At 44.7% G+C, this 23,368-nt stretch overlaps 1 protein-coding gene across 13 annotated transcripts in view; it reads left to right on the top strand.

Annotated features, from left to right (window-relative positions):
• Window positions 1-3,935: 3,935 nt before the first annotated feature.
• The window catches only part of METTL21A (methyltransferase 21A, HSPA lysine), a 41,825-nt gene continuing 22,392 nt past the window's right edge, over window positions 3,936-23,368 (top strand). The window contains exons 1-5 of one of the 13 annotated variants that reach the window (XM_054478903.2): window positions 3,936-4,292; window positions 5,007-5,182; window positions 7,500-7,611; window positions 8,743-8,796; window positions 13,740-16,687. In XM_054478903.2, the coding sequence (XP_054334878.1) occupies window positions 5,036-5,182; window positions 7,500-7,611; window positions 8,743-8,796; window positions 13,740-13,933 (507 nt within the window). In that variant the 5' untranslated portion in view covers window positions 3,936-4,292; window positions 5,007-5,035 and the 3' untranslated portion in view covers window positions 13,934-16,687. Of the gene's footprint in view, window positions 4,353-5,006; window positions 5,183-7,499; window positions 7,612-8,742; window positions 8,797-13,739; window positions 18,001-23,368 lie in introns of those variants that run through there. The other 12 variants (XM_063647832.1, XM_063647833.1, XM_054478893.2 and 9 more) reach the window with 12 other exon arrangements.

Below are 23,368 nucleotides of genomic sequence, written 5' to 3'. Positions count from 1 at the left end.
AGGCTGGAGTGCAATGGTGTGATCTTGGCTCACTGCAACCTCCGCCTACTGGGTTCAAGTGATTCTCCTGCCTCAGCCTCCCGAGTAGCTGGGATTACAGGCATGCGCCATCATGCCCGACTAATTTTGTATTTTTAGTAGAGACGGGATTTCTCCATGTTGGTCAGGCTGGTCTCGAACTCCTGACCTCAGGTGATCCATCCGCCTCGGCCTCCTAAAGTGCTAGGATTACAGGCGTGAGCCACCTCGCCCAGCCAAAGCACTATTTTATACACTGTTAACATTACGATTAAATTGCACTTCGGAATTACAAATAATGCAGAAAGTAAATCTATCTTTTTGCATATTCCTAACAAGACTGTCAGGAGAGGCCAGGCTCAGTGGCTCCCGCCTGTAATCCCAGCACTTTGGGAGGCTGAAGCAGGAGGTGGGGGGATCACTTGAGGCTAGGAGTTCAAGTCCAGCCTGGGCATCATGTCAAGACTCTCTCTATACAAAAAATAAAATTAGCCAGGTGTGGTGGCACACACCTGTAGTCCCAGCTACTTAGGAGGCTGAGTCTCAGCTACTTAGGAGTCCCAGCTACTTAGGTGGCACACACCTGAGTCCCAGCTACTTAGGAGGATCGCCTGAACCCAGGAGGTCCAGGCTGCGGTGAGCCGTGATTGCACCACTGCACTCCAGCCTGGGTGACAGAGTGAGAAGACTCTGTGTCAAACAAACAAACAAACAAAAGACTGTCAGAAATTCTTTGTTTTTTTGAGACAGGGTCTTGCTGTGTCACCCAGGATACAGTGCAGTGGTGTGACTTCAGGACTCACTGAAGCCTCCACCTCTGGGCTCACATGATCCTCCCACCTCAACCTCCCACGTAGCTGGGACTATAGGTGTGCACCACCATGCTCGACTATTTTTTTTTAAATTATTATTATTTTTTTTGAGACGGAGTCTCGCTCTGTCACCCAGGCTGGAGTGCAGTGGTGCAATCTCAGCTCACTGCAGGCTCTGCCTCCCGTGTTCACGCCATTCTTCTGCCTCAGCCTCCCGAGTAGCTGGGACTACAGGCACCCACCACCATGCCCGGCTAATTTTTAGTATTTTTAGTAGACACGGGGTTTCACCGTGTTAGCCAGGATGGTCTCTATCTTCTGACCTTGTGATCCACCCACCTCAGCCTCCCAAATGTGAGCCATCGCATCTGGCCTTTAAAAAAACTTTTTTAGACATGGGGTCTTACTATGCTGGCCAGGCTGATCTTGAACTCCTGGGCTCAAGTGATCCTCCCACCCTGGCCTCCCAAAGTGTTAGGATTACAGGCTTGAGCCACCACACTCAGCTGACTATCCTAAACAATACATAGTCTGCCACACACCAACTTGTTTTTAGGATTAAAAATGTATTTTCAAATATTCAGTGGACCACTGGCTTATTTTGATAAAAACAGAGCTCTGCTTAATGGCTACACTGCTATACGAGTTGTACATGTTCCTCAATATTCCTTTTGGTGCTTCCTGAGCCATCTGATACTGCTTAGAACATTGGGAGGACAAGACAGTTGAGAAAAAGTAAATGACACCTTCCTAGAAAACTCATAAGTAAATATAATGAGGCACATATTCCATGTTAGAGTGATGGAGAGGTGGGGAAGGTTTTGCTTTGTTTTTTGAGGTCATATGCTTGATTTCAGGAGAAAGGATGGAGAATAGGGAGAAGAAACAGAAGGGGCCCAAGGCTCCAGGCCAGGCTTCAGGGATGAGCAGTCTTGACATCTAGGGAGGTTTAGTAATTTCCCAAAGTCATCCCACTTAAAGAGTCAGAGGAAGAATTTAAATTTTCCATATTTGTCTAGCCCCAAAGCCCATACATATTCTTTCTTGTGCCCAATGCTGGTTCTCCCTGCAATAAGGGACAGAGAGAAAATAAAGTCAAGAAAGGGAGGTCTTCGATAAAGGGAAAGCTGAGAGGCAGAAACAACACCAAGTACAGGAGGAAAGGGAGAAAGGGAATACTGAGAGAGAAAGTGAGAGGACCAAAAAAGAAAACGAAAAAGGAGGTAAAAGACCCTCACTGGTGGTCTTCCAAGTTCCCTGAAGTTACCCTCGAAGCCGCAGGCCCCAGCCTTCCGATGGAAGATTAATCTGGAGGCCGGGGACGCCGCCTACAGGACGGAAGAGGCCACGAGAGGGAGGTTCAGGCCCCCGCCAGGCTCCCACCGCGGGAAGCAGGCTCGGGGCCCCCGGAGAGCTCTTAAAAATACTAGCGCTTGCTGGGCGCGGTGGCTCATGCCTGTGATCCCAGCACTTTGGGAGGCCGAGGCGGGTGGATCACCTTTAGTCATGAGTTCGAGACCAGCCTGGCCAACGTGGTGAAATCCCCGTCTCTACTAAAAATACAAAAATTAGCCAGTCGTGGTGGCGGGCGGGAGTGCCACTGCACTCCACCCTGGGCGACAAGAGTGAAACTCTGAATTAAAAAAAAAAAAAAAAAATCAGTCCTCGGGCGGTAGGGGTGGGGGAGGTGGCAGTGGTTCACACCTGTAATCCCAGCATTTTGGGAGGCCGAGATGAGCGCATCACAGGAGATCAGGAGTTCGAGGCCAGACTGGCCAACATGCTGAAACCATGTCTCTACTAAAAATACAAAAAAAGCCGGGTGTGGTGGCGGGCGCCTGTAATTCCAGCTACTTCGGAGGCTGAGGCAGGAGAACTGCTTGAACCCAGGAGGTGGAGGCTGCAGTGAGCCGAGATCGCGGCACTGTACTCCAGCCTGGCGACAGAGCAAGACTCCGTCTCAAACAAACAAACAAACAAAATCCCACAAAAATTATCTGGCGTACTGGCGCAGGCCTGTAATCCTAGCTACTCGGGAGAATGAGGCAGGAGAATCGCTTGAACCCGGAAGGCGGAGACTGCAGTGAGCCGAGTTCGCGCCCTTGCACTCCAGCCTGGGCGACAGAGAGACTCCGTCTCAAAACAAAACAAAAACAAAAACAAAAACCAAAGCAAAAAACCAAACAAAAAATCAGCCCTCGGGCCCCCTCCCATGGCCGGCTCTCGGGGCGGGGGACTGGTAAGGGAGGTTTGCCCCAGCTGGTTCTAACGAGCAGCTGCGCTGAGAGCGCAGCGGGCGGCGTGCGGAGAGGGGGCTCAGGAGGAAAAGGAAGCCTGCCCCGGGAGGATGCCGGTCCCCGCACGCTCCCACTCAAGGGGACCCACTCCAGCCGCGCGCTCTGCCAGGACCTGCGGCCAGGGTACCAGGCCCTCGGCACCTTCCACGTCCAGCGTGGGTCCTCACGGGCAGGTGCGTCTCGGCATCTGGAGGAGGGAGACTGGGGCACTGGAGTCTGCAGCGCCGCCTGGGGACGGGGCTGGAGCCCAGAGCGCGCCCAGAGCTCCGCGCTTCCGACTGCAGCCGGAGCCCGCCGTGCCCCCCGACCCACTTTAAAAACTTGGACTCCGGCGTCACGTGTTCATTTCCCTCACTGCGCTTTAGTTGAAAAGGGTTTTGTGACTTTTCCACTCGATTGCCGCCAACCGGGCTATTACGCCGCTTCTGACCCCACCGTGGAGACGCGGGGACGAGAGTGACCATGCATTATTCGGAGCGAGCTGTCTCCATCATCCGCTAACGCGCCACCTTTAAAAAACAGGCACAACCCGCAAGCGAGAAAGTCAGAGGCAGAGAGCGGCGAAGCATATGATAGAAAAGGTCGAGGGGCACATTCAGCGCCAGGTGGGTGGCTTTTCTCTCCCGCTAGGAGAGCCCGGGGCACCCCATGCTCTCCCTGCGCACCCGCGGCAGCTCGGCACCCCGATCTCACTCTTGCTCCCGCCCCCACAGCGCCTCCCTCAGCGGCCGGGGAAACGGATTAGGTCGTCCGTGTACCTTGCGGACGCACGAGGGAAAGCCCCGGTCCCCCCTCCCGCAACGTCACTCCTCCACCGCGCTACGGCCCGGCCCCGCCCCGTCCTCGCCCTGAGCTTCGGGGGCACCTGCCGGAGGCGGGGTGCCGGGAGACCGGAAATGCGTGGCTCCGGGCCGGGGCCGCCCGCCCCCGCCTCGCGGGCTCTTTAAGGCCAGCGGTTTTCGCAGCCAGCCCGGGGCGGGGAAAGCGGAGCGCGCGCCCCACGCGGGACCGCCTCCCGAGCCGTAAGTACCGGCGTGGCGGCGCCTCAGCCCGGCCTGGGCGAGCCCTGGGTGCTCCGCCGGGCAGCTCACGGCGCCCCGCATGGCCTGGGGATCCTGAGGGGCCCTGTGACCCTCCTCGCCTGGTCTCCCTCTCACCCCTGGAGGTTTGCCGCAGCTCCGGGCCCGGCGGGCAGTAAGGGCGCACTGGTTGTCCCGGGAGAGGGGTGAGTGGGGGGCAGCTATAGGGGGACTTCGGGGAGGCCTCCGAGTCTCCGCTGTCCCCGCAAGCCGCTTGGAGGCCCCCAGTGTCGCTCAGTTCCAGGGTCGGGGAGACGGAACTGCGGCGACCGTGTATTTCTGGTTTATCAAACCGCTAACACCCAGTCTAAGGGCAGGTTCGGTCCCATTGTTACCACTATTGAAGCAGCCGATGGAGGAGGGGAGGTGGGTAGCGAAACCGTAACGAAAGAACCCGGGCCGCCCGGCTGGCTGCAGCTGCAGTCCGGGCCCCCGGCTCTGGGTTGGAAGCGCCGCTTTCCGGCTGCCCTGGGGCCCTGGGCGATCACCGCCGCTTCCGCCGCTTGTGTAGTTCTGAATTCACGGAGTGGTAGCAGTGCAGTGTATAGGGTATTCTGCGGAAGTTGGAATGTTCTGGGCTTTTTTTTTTTCTTCCCCAAACACATCCGTTGACACAAATTCCGAGCCAAATCTCACTCAGATTCGGAGGAGCCATGCAAAAGAAATTGGACAAAGGCTTCCTTCACCTGTTTCTTTTTTTCTTTTGAACTTGTAAACAACCGTAAAAGCATTTGGAGTTAGTTAAGAACAGATATGTATCTTTTGGCCAGAGCGTCACCCAGGATTCTTTTGCACGGCAGGTCTGAGCAGAGGGCGGGGTGCAGGCGGAATGGCCCTCGTGCCCTATGAGGAGACCACGGAATTTGGGTTGCAGAAATTCCACAAGCCTCTTAAAACTTTTTCCTTTGCAAACCACACGATCCAGATCCGGCAGGACTGGAGACACCTGGGAGTCGCAGCAGTGGTTTGGGATGCGGTAAGTAAGCCCTGGGGCACCTCCGAAAACGTCCACATTTGCAAGACTGGCTTTTATTTTTTATTTTGTTTTTGAACAGCTTTACTGAGATATAATTCACATACCATACACTTCACCTATTTAAAGTGCACAATTCAGTGTGGTTTTAAAAATACAGTATATTCGCAGAGTAGTGCAACTATTACCGCTTCAATTTTAAAACAGTTTTACTATCACTGCCACTCTCAAACCCGTATCCTTAGTCACTCCTCTTGTCCCTCCACATAGATTACATTTTAAAGGTGTAAATGAAAGCTGAGGAAAGTTAATGACTTGCCGGGGAGGATAGGAAGGAAAGCCCCCAACTGCTTTGGACACGAGTTAGTCCTTTTTTTTTTTTTTGAGACATAGTCTCGTTCTGTTGCCCAGGCTGGAGTGCAGTGGCGCGATCCTGGCTCACTGCAGCCTCCGCTTCCTGGGTTTAAGTGATTCTCCCACCTCAGCCTCTAGAGTAGCTGGGGCTACAGGTGCGCGCCACCACAGCTGGTTAAATTTTGTATTTTTTGGTAGAGATGGGGTTTCGACATGTCGGCCAGGCTGGTCTGGAACTCCTGACCTCAAGTGATCCACCTGCCTCAGCCTCCCAAAGTGCTGGGATTACAGGCGTGAGCCACCGCGCCCGGCCGAGTTAGTCTCTTTATTTCACAGAGTATTGTAAAGTGGCAGAGCCCAAAATGAAGATTATGTGTTTTCTTTAAGTTTTCCATAGTTGTAATTGTTAAAAAATTGTAACTGCTTTTTAACTTCTTCCTCTCCCAGCCCTGTTCTGACTTGAGTCCTTAGCATCTAGCCCCACACCTAGGACTCAGTGGGAACTCAATTAATGTTGAATGCATGATTGGCATAAATACAGTTTGACAGTTTTAGCATTGTTAGGGATGTTAAACACGTAGCAATAAAAATCTCAATATATTCCAATGTAGTAATACCACTTCTAGGAATCCTGTCCAGGTAACTACATGAAAATTACTCGGGTAATAATAAAGATATAGGCCTGGTGTGGTGGCTCACACCTGTAATCCCAACAGTTTGGGAGGCTGAGGTGGGCGGATCACTTGAAGTCAGGAGTTGAAACCAGCCTAGCCAACATGGCGAAACTCCATCTCTACTGAAAATACAAAAATTAGCTGTGGTGGCGCACACCTGTAGTCCTAGCTACTCGGAAGGCTGAGGCAGGAGAATCGCTTGAACCTGGGAAGCAGAAGCTGCAGGGAGCTGGGATTGTGCCACTGCACTACATCCTGGGTGACAGAGTGAGACTACATCTCAAAAAAAAAAAAAAAAAGATGAATAATAATGAGGAATGGGAAGACTCGTAAATGCTCACCAAGAAGAGGAATTGCCAATTATACTCACAGTATGTGGCTGTGAGAAATAAATTATAGTAACAAGTTATGTTAGCTTTATAAACTTTTTTCTGTAGGGTCATAAACAAATGTTAAAACCACACATCAAGCATCCAAAACTTTGGCCAAAACTTACCTTCTGATGCCCAAAACGTATGGTGAGGGCCCCTGTGGGGTGATGACCATCAGTGACGCAGTTCAGAGACCCTTGGGCAATGTGTTGCTTTTTCCCTATGGGTGAAGTTGTGGCTTTGGTGACCTGAGTTTGGTTTAGGAACTGGGCATTCCCTTAAACAAAATCATAGAAATTGTTCATGTCAGTTCTTGCAGAATAGTTGTGTAAACTTCAAGCATAAAAGTGCTGTGACACAGTAAAAAGTTAAGCTTTCCAGGCTGGGTGTGGTAGCTCACGCCTATAATCCTAGCACTTTGGGAAGCTGAGGCAGGAGCTCAGGAGTTTAACACCAGCTTGGCCAACATGGCAAAACCTCATCTCTACCAAAAAAACTACAAAAATTAGCTGGGTGTGGTGGTGCACGCCTGTGTCCCAGTTACTGGGGGTGCTGAGGTGGGAGAATCGCTTGAGCTTGGGAGGTGGAGGTTGCAGTGAGCCGAGATTGTGCCACTGCACTCCAGCCTGGGTAACAGATGGACTGAGACTCTATCTCAAAAAAAAAAAAAAAAAAAAAATTAAGCTTTCCAGATCCAGCAGGACCCCATTTAGTGTGGGCGCCATCTCTGGGCACTGCTGTGGGACCCTGTGCTTGCTCTAAGGGGGAGGTTACCTTGCTGCACCAGCTAAGTTCCTGTATGTGTTGTTAAGCTGGGAATTGAACCTCGAAGTGGGAGAGGGGTGTGTGTAGCTGACCTGAAACCCTGCAGCTACTCAAGCACATGTTGACCTTAATCGTCATCACACTGTTTTCACTCAGGCCATCGTTCTTTCCACGTATCTGGAGATGGGAGCTGTGGAGCTCAGGGGCCGCTCTGCCGTGGAGCTGGGTGCTGGCACGGGGCTGGTGGGCATAGTGGCTGCCCTGCTGGGTGAGTGTCATGCATTGACTCCTTAGTGAGCAGAACTCATTGAGAGGTGCATTTGCTGTTTTCTTAGCGGAAAACCCTTTGTGGGTTTTCCCCTTACTGGGTTATTATCTTTTGCTTATACTTATGAGTTGTGGGCCAACTGCTGGGGCTCTTAACTCCAGTGAGGCTAACGGGCTAATTTCTCTCTCTCTAATTTCTGTCTCTCTCTCTCTCTCACACACACACACACACACACACACACACTCTGTGTTATTTATACTTCCCATGGGAGATTGCTCTGCCCCCTTCAATTCTGTGATGCCAGTAATACGATCTTAAAGTGAGTTGATTCAAGGAGAATAATCTTACCCATGGAGAGAGTTTTTTTCACATTCAGGGGCTTTCTTTCCCACACACTATCTGATTTAACCCTGTGAGGGAGATATAGCAGATAGTCTTTTCTTCATTGCTGAGGAAACTTTGCTGGTTTTTCTCTTGTAGGGAGGGCTAGCCCCCACTATAGTTTGTACCGACTTGTTATTTTTAAAATTGTATGAACAGTATACAGTTCTGACTTGATATCAATGTTTGTCATTTTAAAATTTGGTATACACACATTAATTGAGGCTTGGAGCTAGAGCATTTTTAGGCTTCATTGTTATTTTTATTATTGACTATTGACTCATTTCTATAACTTCTGACATACATAGTTCGAGCTATCTAATCATAAGGGTAGACCAGCTTTCAAGATACCATGTATAATATTTATCACTTCCATATTGTCACCTGGTGCTCTTGTTAAAATGCAGATTCTGATTTGGCAGGGCTGGACCGGGGCCTGGGAACCTGCATTTCTAACAAGCAGTAGAAATGTCAGTAGTGATGCCGACACTGCTGGTTCTCAGACCACACTTGGGTAGGAAGGATCCAGGATTCCAGAGTATTCTAAACCCATCACATTGTCTACAGATATTTGAGGACCAGCTAAAGCCCCTCTTTTGTTCTGCCTGTTTTCCAGAAACCGAATTCTTTTTCACTACTCCTTTTTCTGCTTAGCTGTTGCTTTCCAAAATTCAATAGGGAGCATGGGCAGGGGTGGTGGTTAAAAGTCTGCGTAAATTGACAGAGGTTTCCGTCCGTCTTCAACCACAGCACTTAAGTCATCGATGAAGCCCTTGCTGGTACACTGCCTTTTATTCTTTTCAGGTGAGCCTTATAACATTCCCGTGTATGTTAGGTATTATTTTTAATTTTCATTTTTCAAACAAAGCTGGGATTCTGGGAGATTAAGCTACTTTCTGAAGTCCTGATCACTGGAGATCTGGGACTCAAAACCAGGCTTGTTAGACACAGTTAGTTATTTTATTTTATTTTATTTTATTTATTTATTTTTTGAGATGGAGTCTCACTCTGTTGCCCAGGCTGGAGTGCAGTGGCATGATCTCAGCTCACTGCAACCTCCGCCTCCTGGGTTCAAGCAATTCTCCTGCCTTAGTTTCCCTAGTAGCTGGGACTACAGGCATGTGCTGCCATGCCCAGCTAATTTTTTATTTTTGGTAGAGATGGGGTTTTACCATGTTGGCCAGGCTGGTCTCGAACTCCTGACCTCAGGTGATCTGCCCACCTTGGCCTCCCAAAGTACTGGGATTACAGGAGTGAGGCACTGTGCCAAGCCTGTTTTATTTTTTTTCTGTAACACCAACTTCTCTCTCTGCTGATATAAGAGTTACTATAAGGGGAAATGAGGTTTCTTCTGTTTCCTCCTGAGAACCAGGGCTTCATGCATAACTTTCTTGGCTGGTGTATAGACATGTTAGTGTAGCAAAGTGCATAGGCTTAGTTATACTTGGTTTTGACATTTCTTTTCATTCTTACTAGTCGTGTGACCTTGGGCAAGTTGCTTAACCTTTAAACATTGATTACCCCATCTGCACATTGTGCATAATAGTAATATTTACTCCACAGTGAGGAACCAATGAGATTGTGTGTATAACATCTGCTGGCTCATTGAGTGACACAAAGGAAGTGCTCCATGAGTGTTGATTACTCTCTGAGTACTGCTTTTTCTGATCTAGCAATCTGGATCTCTGGGGTTGGGAAAGTCAGAATAAGATATTTCAGATCCCACCACAGAGTTACCATTAGCATTTTGGTATGTTTTGTTTCTCTCCATCTGTATTTTTAATCATAGTTGTAATTATGATCATATATATATAAATATATATGTCTGCGTATGTGTGTTTTGTGTATCTGTATACACACACCTATACAAATGATGTTTTCACATTATGTCATAGCATTTCTCTGCTACTGTATGATTTTCATACTCACTATTTGTAGTCGCTTCAAAGTATTAGGTTGGAGAAGTTTTGCTGTTGGAGCCTGAGGGTAAGAAAATGTTAGTCTCTTCAAAATAGAATCAGTGAGTACTAAAACAGGTAGTGATTTTGAAATGTCAGGAAGAGATTAATAATTATTCTTTTTAAAGTATATTCCCTTTTTGTAACCTTAGTCATTTATTCCTGAATTTGGGGAGAACCCACCACAAGCCTGGCAGTCCACTGTGGATGGAGCAGTAAACAGGCCAGCAGGTGTCTCTGGAAGCTTACGTTCTGAGTTTAGTGGGTAGAGGTAAAGAAAGAAGATTTAAAAAAAAAAAAAAGTGGTGCTATGTAGATGTTAATACAGGGTGATGAGACTTTCCTGTTAAAAACCAGCTGCTAATTCCTGAGTAGTTCCTGTGTTCTGAGGACTGTGCATTACACCCTTTCATTCTCACAGTCACCCTGCATGGTAAGTAGGCCTTACCTACTTATAGCGCCCTTCCAGTGGTGAAAGGGAGGCTACTTGGAGGGTAAGTAACTTGCCTGAGGTCACAAAGCTAATGGATTGTGCTTAGAATGTGAATCCAATCTGACTCTCAAACCCTCGTTCTTAGTTTGAAAATCTCCCTGGTCTTTATGCTACTTGGAACTATAGTAGTCCCCCCTCACCTGTATTCACTTTCCCCGGCTTCAGTTACCCACTGTCAGCCTTGGTCCGAAAACAGGTGACTAGAGTATGATAAGATACTTTTTAGAGAGAGAGAGAGAGACCACATTCACATACCTTTTGTTGTTGTTGTTTTTGAGACGGAGTCTCACTCTGTCACCCAGGCTGGAGTGCAGTGGTGCGATCTCAGCTCACTTCAATCTCTGCCCCGCCTCCGGGTTCAAGTGATTCTCCTGCCTCAGCCTCTCGAGTAGCTGGGATTATAGGCACCTGCCTCCGCACCAGGCTAATTTTTTTTGTATTTTTAATAGAGATGGGGTTTCACCATCTTGGCCAGGCTGGTCTTGAACTCCTGACCTTGTGATCCACCCATAACTTTTATTATGGTATAGTTATAATTATCCTGTTTTATTATTTATTGTTTTATCTCTTACTGTGCCTAATGTAGAAATTAAACTTTACCATAGGTATATACATATTGGAAAAAGCATCTTATATACAGGGTTTGTTACTATCTGTGGTTTCAGGTATCCACTGGGGGTCTTGGAACGTATCCCTTGCAGATAAGAGGGAACTGCTGTATTCATAGAATAAAAACACTCCATCTTGAAGATAGGAGGATTCTGTAAATTGAGATGGGGTCAGGGAATCTGAATTTTAAAAGCTTCCCATGTGATTTGATGCCCAGCCAAGCCTGGGGACCACTGTCTTGAAATATAATGCTCAGGAAGATACTGTCTTCGATTTTTCTGTAATTCGAGCGCAAATCTCAGTTGAACTTACGGCTTGTGTGTTTAACTGAAAGCTGGATATCTATACCTGGCTATTTCCCAGCACCTCAAATGGTATCTGTTTAAACCCAAACTCTTTTCTTTCTAAACTTGTTCTTCCTCCTTTATTCTGAGCTGGCATCGCCTTCGTAGTCACCGCCCCCACCCAACTCCTTGACTCCCGTCTACCTCCCCTAACCCTTGGAGTCCCACTGATTCTGTCTTTTAACTATTTCCTGGATCTGTCTCTCTCTGTCCACTCCCACTGCCTGGTTTGAGCTCTTATCATCTGTCACCTGCCTGCATGATCACGTCACTCTTCCACCTGGCCTATCTGCCTCTGTTTCGTCTTTTTAAACCTATTTTCTCAATAGCTGTCAGAGTGGCGCATCTAAAATGCAAAATCGATGGCATGACCTGTGCTTGAACACTTCTTTGCCTTCCCACTGCCTGCCTGCAGGCTAAATCCCAGGCGTCTTAGTAAGGCTTTGTTATCTCATCCTGCCTGACTCTACAGCCTCACTTTTTCTCAGCAAGATTGGAGTGTATGAAGTTCCTGGGACACACATCCTGCTCTGGCCTGTCCCATTTGCCTTGGATGCCCTTTCTTCACACCTTTCCCTTGGTTCATGCCTCATCTTTTAAGCGTGAAGCTCAGATTTCCCTTCCTTTGGGAATTTTTCTTTGACCTCTGCTCCTCTTGAAGAATTTCTCCTTTGTGACCTTGTGATTTCCTGTGCACACTCATGTTTCTATTATTTTTCTTCCCACACTGCATCACAACTGTGTTTATGTGTCTCTCCCGCATGAGACTTTGAGCTGTGTGTAAGGACTTTCTTCCTCATCTTTGTATCTCTAGCACATAGTATGTGCTCGAATGTTTGCATAAATAAGGTGCTATAAAACTAAAACGAAAAGTGATGACACATGTTTATACATTCTTTTCCCATTACTAATGGACAGCATACTGTGTTGTCATATTGGGTCAGTTTCCACTAGTCTTTTCTGAACTAAATACTGTCTCACCCTCCTTACCCAGCATAAATCTCACGGGCAGTCATTTCATCACCATCTTCATGTACGGTTGACACTGACTCCCTGCCTTTCCTTGCTTCAAAACAAGCCAGGTTAACTGCAGCCTTCCACTGTCCCTGGTCTGTGCCTCTGTGGCTGAGTGGGTCTGAAGGAAATGCTGCTGCTGGGTTTCACTGTATCTTTTCTTTTGAGGTGGGAGTTTCACTCTTGTCGCCCAGGCTGGAGTGCAGTGGGGCGATCTTCACTGCAACCTCTGCCTCCTGGGTTCAAGTGATTCTCCTGCCTCAGCCTCCTGAGTAGCTGGGATTACAGGCACCTGCCACCACGCCTGGCTAATTTTTTGTAATTTTAGTAGAGACAGGGTTTCATCATGTTAGCCAGGCTGGTCTCGAACTCCTGACCTCAGGTGATCCACCCGCCTTGGCCACCCAAAGTGCTGAGATTACACAGGCATGAGTCACTGCACCCAGCCGGATATTCTGTTTTTTTTAAAAAACATCTTACTGCCTATCTCTCACTTGAATGTGAGTTGTATGAGGGGAGAGGTTTCTGTTCCATGGCTGATGGTAGTCATTCAGATATGTGTGGAATTACAGGGAGTGGTCAACTGACAATAAGATCCTATTCAGACTTCTGGAATACCTACCAGGTTAGAAGTAGCCTTTGAAATGCCTGGGACAGGCATTAGAGAAGGCCTTTATCTATGAGCTGGTAAAGTGAATACTGAGGTGATGTGCAGATGACTCAGTCACTCCAATATTGCCTGCAGAGTGCTCTGTGTACTGTTAAGAGATTCAGAGATACAGTTCTAACTCAAACCTTGGAAAAGGCTGTCTGCATTTTTTTTTTTTTTTTAAAGAGATAGGGTCTTGCTCTGTTGCCCAGGCTGGAGTGCAGCGGCATGACCATGGCTCATTGCTCACATGACAAAATACCAAAAATAGGGAAAGCCTGTTTCGTGAGGTTAAAATTTTAAAAAAGAATAATAGGGCTGAGTACAGTAGCTCACACCTGTAATCCCAGCACTTTGGGAGGCCAAGACGGGTGGATTGCTTGAGCCCAGGTGTTGGAGGCCAGCCTGGACAACATGGCAAAATCCTCTCTGTATATTTGGAAAAAAAAACAAAACAATTATAGAAGAGAGAAATTGGCTATTAAGAAATCCCAGTCCACCTCTCCTTAGGCTGTTATGAAGCAGCCAATCTATATGTGTTTATGTAATACATATATAATCACTGAAAAATTACTGAATTGTATGACAGTAAGTGAAAATACTTGTTCTTTAAGTGCTAAGTTAAAGTTGTTCTTTTCTTTTCTTTCTTTTCTTTTTTTTTTTTTTTTTTTTTTTTTTAGATGGAGTCTCACTCTGTTGCCAGGCTGGAGTGCAGTGGTGTGATCTTGGCTCACTGCAACTTCCACCTTCTAGGTTCAAGCAATTTTCCTGCGTCAGCCTCCTGAGTAGCTGGGACTACAGGCACGCGCCACCATGCCCAGCTAATTTTTGTAGTTTTAGTAGAGACGGGGTTTCACCATGTTGGCCAGGATAGTCTTGATCTCTTGACCTCATGATCCACCTGCCTCAGCCTCCCAAAGTGCTGGGATTACAGGTGTGAGCCACCGCGCCTGGCCTAAAGTTGTTCTTTAAGTGCAGCCTTGACCTCCTGGGCTCCAGTGATCCTCCCACCTCAGCCTCCTGAATAGTGCTACCACGGCTGGCTAATTTTTTTAGTTTTTTGTGGAGATGGGATCTCTCTATGTTGTCAGGGCTGGTTTTGAACTCCTGGGCTCAACTGATGCTCCTGCCTCGACCTCCCAAAGTGCTTGGGTTACGGGTTGAGCTACTCGGCCTGGCTGTCTGCAATTTTTTATTTTCAGAAAAGATGAAAACTGTCACTGAAATCTGTCCATTGGGCAACACACTGTCTAGCAACGAATGGTCAAAGTGGTAGGTTCAGGCTTGTAAAACCTAACAACTTGAGCATTTTCATCAGTATCTCATACTAGGACTGTAAATGTCAAATTGAATTACTGCCCTAACTTATGTGTCAAGATAAGAAACACTGAGTATCAGCTGCCACTGAAATAGTGCTTACTGCAACTAGTCTGGAATCCTGTGGGAAGATTACCTATGAAGATTACAAACTGAAGAAGGATGCAAACGGAAAGAATTTTATGGAAGACTGAAACATAATTTTAAATTTCAGAATTTCTGGGGCCAGAAGTAAAGAGTACTACACATATTATATCTTTCCTACAACGTAGATGAGGTGGATCCGACCTGACCTTATGTGCTTGCTCCACCTTAAGGTCTTTCTTAGCCACATTGGTTCAAAAAAAAGGATCTTTTTGTCAACAACCCATAAGAAACAGTTTAATTTTCCTACACTGTGTGTAGAAACTTAGCATTAAGAACAAGCATTTTAACCTACATTAATAAAATTAAGTAATTTTTAAGCTTACAATTTTTCAATAATTATATATACGTAAAACGTGTAAATTGGCTGCTTCATAACAGCCTAAGGAGAAGTGGACTGGGATTTCTTAGTAGCCAATTTATTTCTTCCATGATTCTTTTTTAAACTGTAACCTTACAAAACAGCCTTTCCCTGTTTTTGGTATCTTGTCATCTTTGCAATAATAGTCTGCTCCCAGATTTTTTTTTTTTTTTGAGACTGGGTGTTGCTCTGTTGCCCATGCACAATAACAGTTCACTGCAGCCTTGGTCCCCCACGCTCACATGATATCCCCCCTCCGCCTCCTGAGTAGCTAAGACCACAGGTGTGCACTGTGCTTAATTAAAAAAAAATTATTTGTAGAGATGGAGTCTCCCTGTGTTACCCAGGCTGGTCTTGAACTCCTGGGCTGAAGGGCTCCCACCTCAGCCTCCCTAAGTGCTGGGATTACAGGCATAAGCCACCATACCTGGCCTGCTCCCAGGTTTTTCATTCTTGGATTCCATTTTGCCCTGCGGCCAACTGACTTAAAGATAATGACCCAATGAATAAAGTATGGGCCAGCTCTGTTGGCAGAATTCAGAAGCATCAGCTGTGTCACTGGTTAATTCTACTTTTTTTTTGAGATGGAGTTTTGCTCTTCTTACCCAGGCTGGAGTGCAGTGGTGAGATCTCAGCTCACTGCAACCTCTGCCTCCCAGGTTTAAGTGATTCCCCTGCCTCAGCCTCCCGAGTAGCTGGGATTACAGGTGCCCGCCACCATGCCTGGCTAATTTTCTATTTTTAGTTGGCCATGTTGGCCAGGCTGGTCTCCAACTTCTGACCTCAGGTGATCCGCCCGCTTTGGCCTCCCAAAGTGCTGGGATTAAAGGCATGAGCCACCACACCCAGCCAATTCTGCAATTTATAGGCACAATTTTAGCAAATAGCAGGTATGTCATAGAGGCAAATCAAGAGTCACTTTTACCAGTAGTTTATGCAAAAGGAGCTGTGAGTCATTTTTCTATTGCAGCTGTCCATGAAAGGCGTGATTGATATTCTGCATATCAGATGCAATATTTAAGAGACACTCTACATTTAACTTGACCCCCTCTCTACCTAACAGAATTGTACTGATGTGCACATCACTTTTTCTTTGTTCCACATTGTAGGTGCTCATGTGACTATCACGGATCGAAAAGTAGCATTAGAATTTCTTAAATCAAACGTTCAAGCCAACTTACCTCCTCATATCCAACCCAAAACTGTTGTTAAGGAGCTGACTTGGGGACAAAATTTGGGGAGTTTTTCTCCTGGAGAATTTGACCTGATACTTGGAGCTGATATCATATATTTAGAAGAAACATTCACAGATCTTCTTCAAACACTGGAACATCTCTGTAGCAATCACTCTGTGATTCTTTTAGCATGCCGAATTCGCTATGAACGGGATAACAACTTCTTAGCAATGCTGGAGAGGCAATTTACTGTGAGAAAGGTTCACTATGATCCTGAAAAAGATGTACATATTTACGAAGCACAGAAGAGAAACCAGAAGGAGGACTTATAATTGGCTATAATTTATAAGAATGTTGTCATTGAGTGTGTCACTTAAGGTCTTAGACTGCAAATCTAACCATATTTAATGAAATGTCTTACTACAAAAAGTCTAAACCAAAGGTTCTCAGGTGAGAAAGCACATGTGCAGTTTTAAAACAAAGCAGTGCTTTGTCCCATTGCTGTGATTTTTAGTCAGACTTTACTCAGTCTGAAATCCAATTAACATTAAAGGATTAAGTGTGAGATTTTGATTTATGCTATTTCTGTATCCCATACTCCTCCCTTTTAATAAACAGTTTCCACTGATGATATGAAGGGCTGCTATAAAGATGTCTTTAAATGAGTAAGCTTTCTTTGGTAAGATTAAATCTTACAAATTATTTTTAAAACCTTCTGATATATACAATGTTTAGCCGAGTTTTCTAATTTTCTGGATGTAAAACGAAAGGTTTAACCTATACATTCCTTGAGCTGTTAGTGCTATTGAAATCTTTTGCCCTGTTTAGGTCCTAAACACTTTTAGTTGGTTGAGTAGGATATGAGCTTTTTTGGGTCTCATATCATGCTTTTTGCCTTAATTTCAGGTATGTATATATATAAATAAAGGAATTAAGTAAAAATAAAATTTCAGTTACTTTTTAAAAGCACCTGAAATCTGGCTGGGTGCGGTGGCTCATGCCTGTAATCCCACCACTTTGGGAGGCCGAGGCAGGCGGATCACCTGAGGTCAGGAGTTCAAGACCAGCCTGGCCAACATGGTGAAACCCCGTCTCTACAAAAAATACAAAAATTAGCCAGGTGTGGTGTCAGGTGCCTGTAATCCCAGCTACTCGGGAGGCTGAGGCAGAAGAATGGCTTGAATCTGGGAGGCAGAGGTTGCAGTGAGCTGAGATTGCACCATTGTACTCCAGCCTGGGGTACAAGAGCGAGACTCCGTCTCAAAAAAAAAAAAAAAAAAAAAAGCACCTGAAATCTTGAATAGGTTGTCTATTTCAAGTCAAGAGCTGAGGTTTTCCCATTCTGTTTTACCCTTGCTCAAATGTCTTAATGCAGTGCTTTCCCTGCTTCCTTAACAACGCATAGGATGACATTAAAAGTTTTAAATCTCATCCCTGCCTGGGAGGTTAGCTTCCCACATATAAGCTCCTTTTGTATTGTACTTGTAATTGCTCATTCAATGTTAGTATTGCCCCGTAGAGTGTAAGCTCCTTGAGGGCCAAGAATGCTTCTGCCTCTTCCATTGTTGCTTCCCCAGTACCTTCTGCATATTTCATAACCAAATAATGAAAAAGATATTCCATTTAAAGGGCATTGACTTTGGGTTAAATGATTGTTATATTGTTTTAGGATTATCTATGATACACTTTGACGTCTGACACACACACACATGAACTTTTCTTTTTACAATGCAAAAGTTTAAACAATAGCTTAAATTTAGACTGCAAGAATATTATAATCTCAATATGGTATTTGGTACTAGAGATAGATTTCTTTTATAAAATCTTAAAAACAGGACTTTCTCTTCCTTTTGAACCTTTATCCCAGAGGTGAAAATATCCAATATGTTGTTTTCTGCATCTATTGAAATAGCAGTTTGTTTAATAAAGATGGATTAAAAGTTGTGAGCATTCTGTGATATACGAGTTCAACACAATTCTAATACACATGAAATGGAAATATCCATAGCTTACTGAATCCATAAAATGTCAGTACTGCACCATGAATATGAAAGATTGTTTAAAATAAAGCCTGGCAGTATCACCAACACTATAATGACAAGCCAGTCCCACTTAGGTATGTTATTGGAAATGCATATATTAGAGTTCAGTTTCTGTTTTTTTTTTTTTTTTTGAGATGGAGTTTCGCTCTGTCACCCAGGCTGGAGTGCGGGGGCGCGATCTCAGCTCACTGCAAGCTCCGCCTCCCGTGTTCACGCCATTCTCCTGCCTCAGCCTCCCGAGTAGCTGGGACTACAGGTGCCTGCCACCACAGCCTGGCTAATTTTTTATATTTTTAATAGAGACGGGGTTTCACCGTGTTAGCCAGGGTGGTCTCGATCTCCTCGTGATCCACCTGCCTTGGCCTCCCAAAGTGCTGGGATTACAGGCGTGAGCCACCGCGCCCGGCAGAGTTCAGTTTCTTTAAGATCCATTAACTTTGGAGATGGATGTTAACGTGGATGGGGCAGGGTGGGTTAGAGGTGGGGAGCTTCAATAATATGCCTGGGTGATCTATCAAATGAGGTAAGCTGTTATTGGGTTGTTTTCCATTTTCATAGAACATTAAGAATCAGAAAAATTTGAAGGCAGCTTTTTTCCCTTGCTCTACAAATTAGCAGCACAGGCAAGAAAAAAAAATCATCAGAAATAGTTGGGTTGTCCAAGTGAAAATCAAGTGATTTTCTTGGCTTTGGGCTTAGAATGTTGTTGCAGGTCAGGTTTCTTGGGGAAATAGACTCAAAGATTGAGATTAGGGTGTGAAAAGTTCATATGGGAATGCTTTTTCCAAGATCAATATTCTGATCTTGGAAAGAAGACAGACTGGGAAAGAGGAAGAAATTGGGCTGGGATGTAGTCGGGGAAGTCCTCAGCTAATTCTTTAGAGTTGAGATGGTCCTGCAGTTAGGCCATATTGAGGCAGGGTGATGGTCCTTTATGACCCTGCATGGACTAGTGGATACAAGGGTCATAACCTGAGGCTGAAGACAATATTAGAGAGGGAGTCAGTTGGGAGCCATCAGCCACCAACATTCCTGGAAGCTGGGGAAATGAGTGTTTCAGGTGTGGGGTGTGTGTGTGAGAGAGAGAGGAGAGAGAGCTCGTGTATCTGGGCAGCACACCACAGTGTCCACTATGAATGTCAGTGAAGTTGGGACATATTTTTTACTTACATATTTTATCCCATAAATGTACATTTTAAGTGTGCTTGTTTTGTTCTCAAGTTAAAGATAGAAACCTAATCCAAACCTATTTTACTAAGTCTTGATTCTCACTCACATTGCCCAGTTTCTTTAAAGTTATGCAGTTAAATAATCCAGTGGGTATCACTAATTTTTCCCCCAATTAATACCAAATACTGCTGCCAAGATGCTATGTTAAAATGTATGTATGATACCAGGTTCTTGGAACCCCGCTATAAAGAATGCTGTTTTCCAAGTAGATTATCACTTAAAGGGTAGCTTGCTTTTAGTTCATGGTAGATGGCCTGGATACCATCTTCAAATAGTAGTTGATCAAAATGCTTTTATCTGTTAACTGAACACTAGATTGCAAACTCAGGGCAGAATAACATTATTTGGAATGTTTTATCTTAGCAAATACAATTTATGCTCCTAGAAGGCAAGGATGATAGCATATATCCATATATTGTTTTCTTTCTTTCTTTTTTTGAGATGGAATTTTGCTTGTTACCCAGGGTGGAGTGGAGTGCAGTGGCGTGATCTTGGCACACTGCAGCCTCTGCCTCCTGGGTTCGGGCGATTCTTCTGTCTCAGCCTCCCGAGTAGCTGGGATTACAGGCACCTGCCACCATGCCCAGCTAATTTTTTGTATTTTTAGTAGAGATGGGGTTTTAATTATGTTGGCCAGGCTGGTCTTGAACTCTTGACCTCATGACCTACCTGCCTCAGCCTCCCAAAGTGCAGGGATTACAGGTGTGAGCCACCAGGCCCGACCTTATATTCTGTATTTCAAGTGGTAACATGGTGCCCTGTTCATAAAGGGTGTTCACACTGACTCATGAAAAATACACATTCCTTTACAGATGAGTTACCATATGCCTAATTTATGTGCTTTATTTCTCCTTGCCGAAGGTATGGGAGAAATAAATTCTAAGGGATATTAAAGTATCAAGGCATATGCTGAATAACAAAATTACCATAATGTAAAAGATTCACCTCCAATAATAATACCATTTAATTGCTGTTTATGGGAAGCATTTACTGCCAATTCATTAAAAATGAACAAAAATAAAATTTTAAAGTACTTTAAAAAATCACTATATAATGTACCCCAGTACTGTTAAGTGGCCCTAGATATAGGACTTCACTTAATAGTTGGTAAAACAGACTTGTAATTTGTGTTAGTGTTAGACGAAGTCACAACCTCACTGCTCCCCAGAACCTCTACCTAGAGAGAAGTAGCTTTCTCAAGGTCTTTAACATGAATTGGTAAGTACAGTGAGTATAGAGAACCCTCCTCTGGGAAGCTGGAGACTTGTACTGTCTTAGCACTGACATAAACAGCATGACACCGGACAGTCCTTAGCTCTGTTTTACCTTAAAACTTGAAGTTTTTTTTTGAGACGGGAGCCTTGCTCTGTCGCCCAGGCTGGAGTGCAATGGCGCAATCTCGGCTCACTGCAACCTCCGCCTCCTGGGTTCAAGCGATTCTCCTGCCTCAGCTTCCCGAGTAGCTGGCATTACAGGTGCCCGCCACCATGCCTGGCTAATTTTTGTATTTTTTAGTAGAGATGAGGTTTCACAATGTTGGTCAGGCTGGTCTCCAACTCCTGAACTCAGGTGATCTGCCTGCCTCTGCCTTGGCCTCCCAAAGTGATGGGATTACAGGCGTGAGCCACCCGCACCCCGGCCCAACTTGAAGATTTAATTGTTAGCTCTTTCTGCTCTAAAATCACGTTACACCTTTCCTTCTACAACCAGAGGGGTTAAAAATTTAGTAACACTAGAAAAGATGGCATGTTGAAAACTTGTTTCTTTGCTGAGAACAGTTATTTCTGAGGATATTAGAAAGAAAACAGTATTAACAGAGATGAGAAAAGGAAAGCCTTATGAAAGTCTGTGCCACTTCTAATTTTAATTCCAGAAAAAAATGCCTAGACTGTAAAGTTTGACATAAAAATAGTAATCAACATGTTAATAAAAATTGCTTAGCAGATACCTAATAATCATTAGGAAACAATATCCAAATATGAAGAAAACCATAATTCAGAAATAACTTTTACTTCTCAGTATCCTGGAGATACAACTTGTGTAGACCTAGTTACCAACCTGTGTATATCTGTAACAGTAAAAAATTTCAAACAGCCAAATGTCCCCAAAAGAGGGTACTGGTTAAACTGTATCTGTATAATGGCAGCAGTTTATAAACCACTGTTTGTAGCTACCTTTTGTGTAAAAAAGGGAGAGGGAGGAGGAGAGAACATACATTATATTTGTGTATATATGCACAGACTGTCACCAAAAAAACACAAAAAACTACTTCTTACAGTTTGCCCTTTTCCATGTTTCTTTTTTTTTAGAAGTGTACATATTACATAAAGTAAGTTTGAAAACAATGAGGACATTATAAAGCAAAAACTTATAGGTGAAAATATTATAAGGGCCTAGTACCCAGAATATATAAGGAACTCAGAACCCAACAACAAAATTTCAATGAACAAAGGACCTGAACAGACATTTCTTCAAAGATACACAGGTGGCCAAACACAACAAAAGATGCTCCACATCATTAGTAATCAGGGAAATGCAAATCAAAACCACAATGACAGACCACACCCATGAGGATGGCTATAATTTTTAAAATGGCAAAATAAGTGTTGGTGAAGGTTTGGAGAAATTGGAACCCTCATACATCAATGGTGGAAGGTAAAACGGTACAGCTGCTGAGGGAAAGTTTGACAGTTCCTCAAAAAGTTAAATGTGCAATTTCAATATGACCCAGCAACTCCACTCCCAGGCATATACCCCAAATAATTGAAAACAGGGACTCAAATACTTGTACAGGAACATTCATAACAGCACTATGAACATTAGCCAAACAGTAGAAACAACTCAACTGGATGAATCGATAAACTTGTGGTATATATCTACAATGGCATACTTACTATAAAAAGTATACTTAGCTATAAAAAGGAATGAAGTACTGATAACATGTTACAATGGATCAACCTCAACAACACGTTAAAGAAGCTAGACCAAAAAAGTAATACACATAGTGTATAAATCTCACATGAAATACCCGGATGTAAATCCATAGAAACAGGAAGCAGATTGGTGGTTGCCAGGGACAAGGGTGGGGAGGAGAAAATGGAGAGTAATGGGGCTTTATTTTTGGAGTGATGAGAATGTTTCGGAGCTAGATAGAAGTGGTGGTTGTACACCATTGTGGATGTACTACCACTTAATTGTTCACTTAAAAAGTTAATTTTGTTACGTGAATTGCATTTTAATTAAAAACAAGGATAGCATTCAAACTCCTGGACATTATCCTTCCTTTCCATTTGATGTCAGGCCCGTGTTAGAATTCTCATCCGGTTTGGTCACTGCGCTTAAGAAAGATGCGGAGAAATTAGGACGCACAGTTAAGAGGAAGGATAACACTGATTAAGGTAGTGCTTTTCTAGGTTTCCCCTAAACAATTTAACAGATGGATAGTGGCACCACTTTCGAGATGGAAAAACCAGCGGAAGAAGATCTGGGGGAGAAGTTTTGTCTTGGGCCTGTGTTTTGCAACCTGAGTGTAAAAGACGTATGTTAAGTCTTCAGTGACGAAACACTAAAACTAGAAATGGATCAGAATTTTATCTTTGGATGTGACTTCTCAAGGATGGTCTTGTCACTTCAGTGCCTGGTCAAATGACAAGATGAGCAATCTGTTCCTGAAGGTCCAAGCACCTGAACGTGGCAGGGTGACCCCAGATTCCGATTTGCTCAGAACAATCCTGGTTCATGCCTATTGTCCCTCATGTAATTAATATCACTCTCAAAAATGTCTCATTTTGTGCAATAAATTATGTAATCGTTGTTGCAGAAAATAAATGAAATTCATTAAGCCTTCCAATACAATGGCAGGTATAGCAGGCTTGAACACATCTTGGCAGTGAAGAAACATACAAATAACGCAGCTGCTTATTTTCAGATGTCTCGTCTCAGAACTTATTTCTGAAGTTAACAGTATAGGAGATAACTTTTTTCTTACATCTTAAGCAAAGATTAACCATATCCCCTCCCCTTTCCTGCCAGCTTATATG

This window comes from Pongo pygmaeus, chromosome 11 (genome assembly GCF_028885625.2).
Source record: "Pongo pygmaeus isolate AG05252 chromosome 11, NHGRI_mPonPyg2-v2.0_pri, whole genome shotgun sequence".
Classification (NCBI taxonomy): Eukaryota; Metazoa; Chordata; class Mammalia; order Primates; family Hominidae; genus Pongo; species Pongo pygmaeus.
This window is presented reverse-complemented; position numbering and strand designations above follow the sequence as displayed.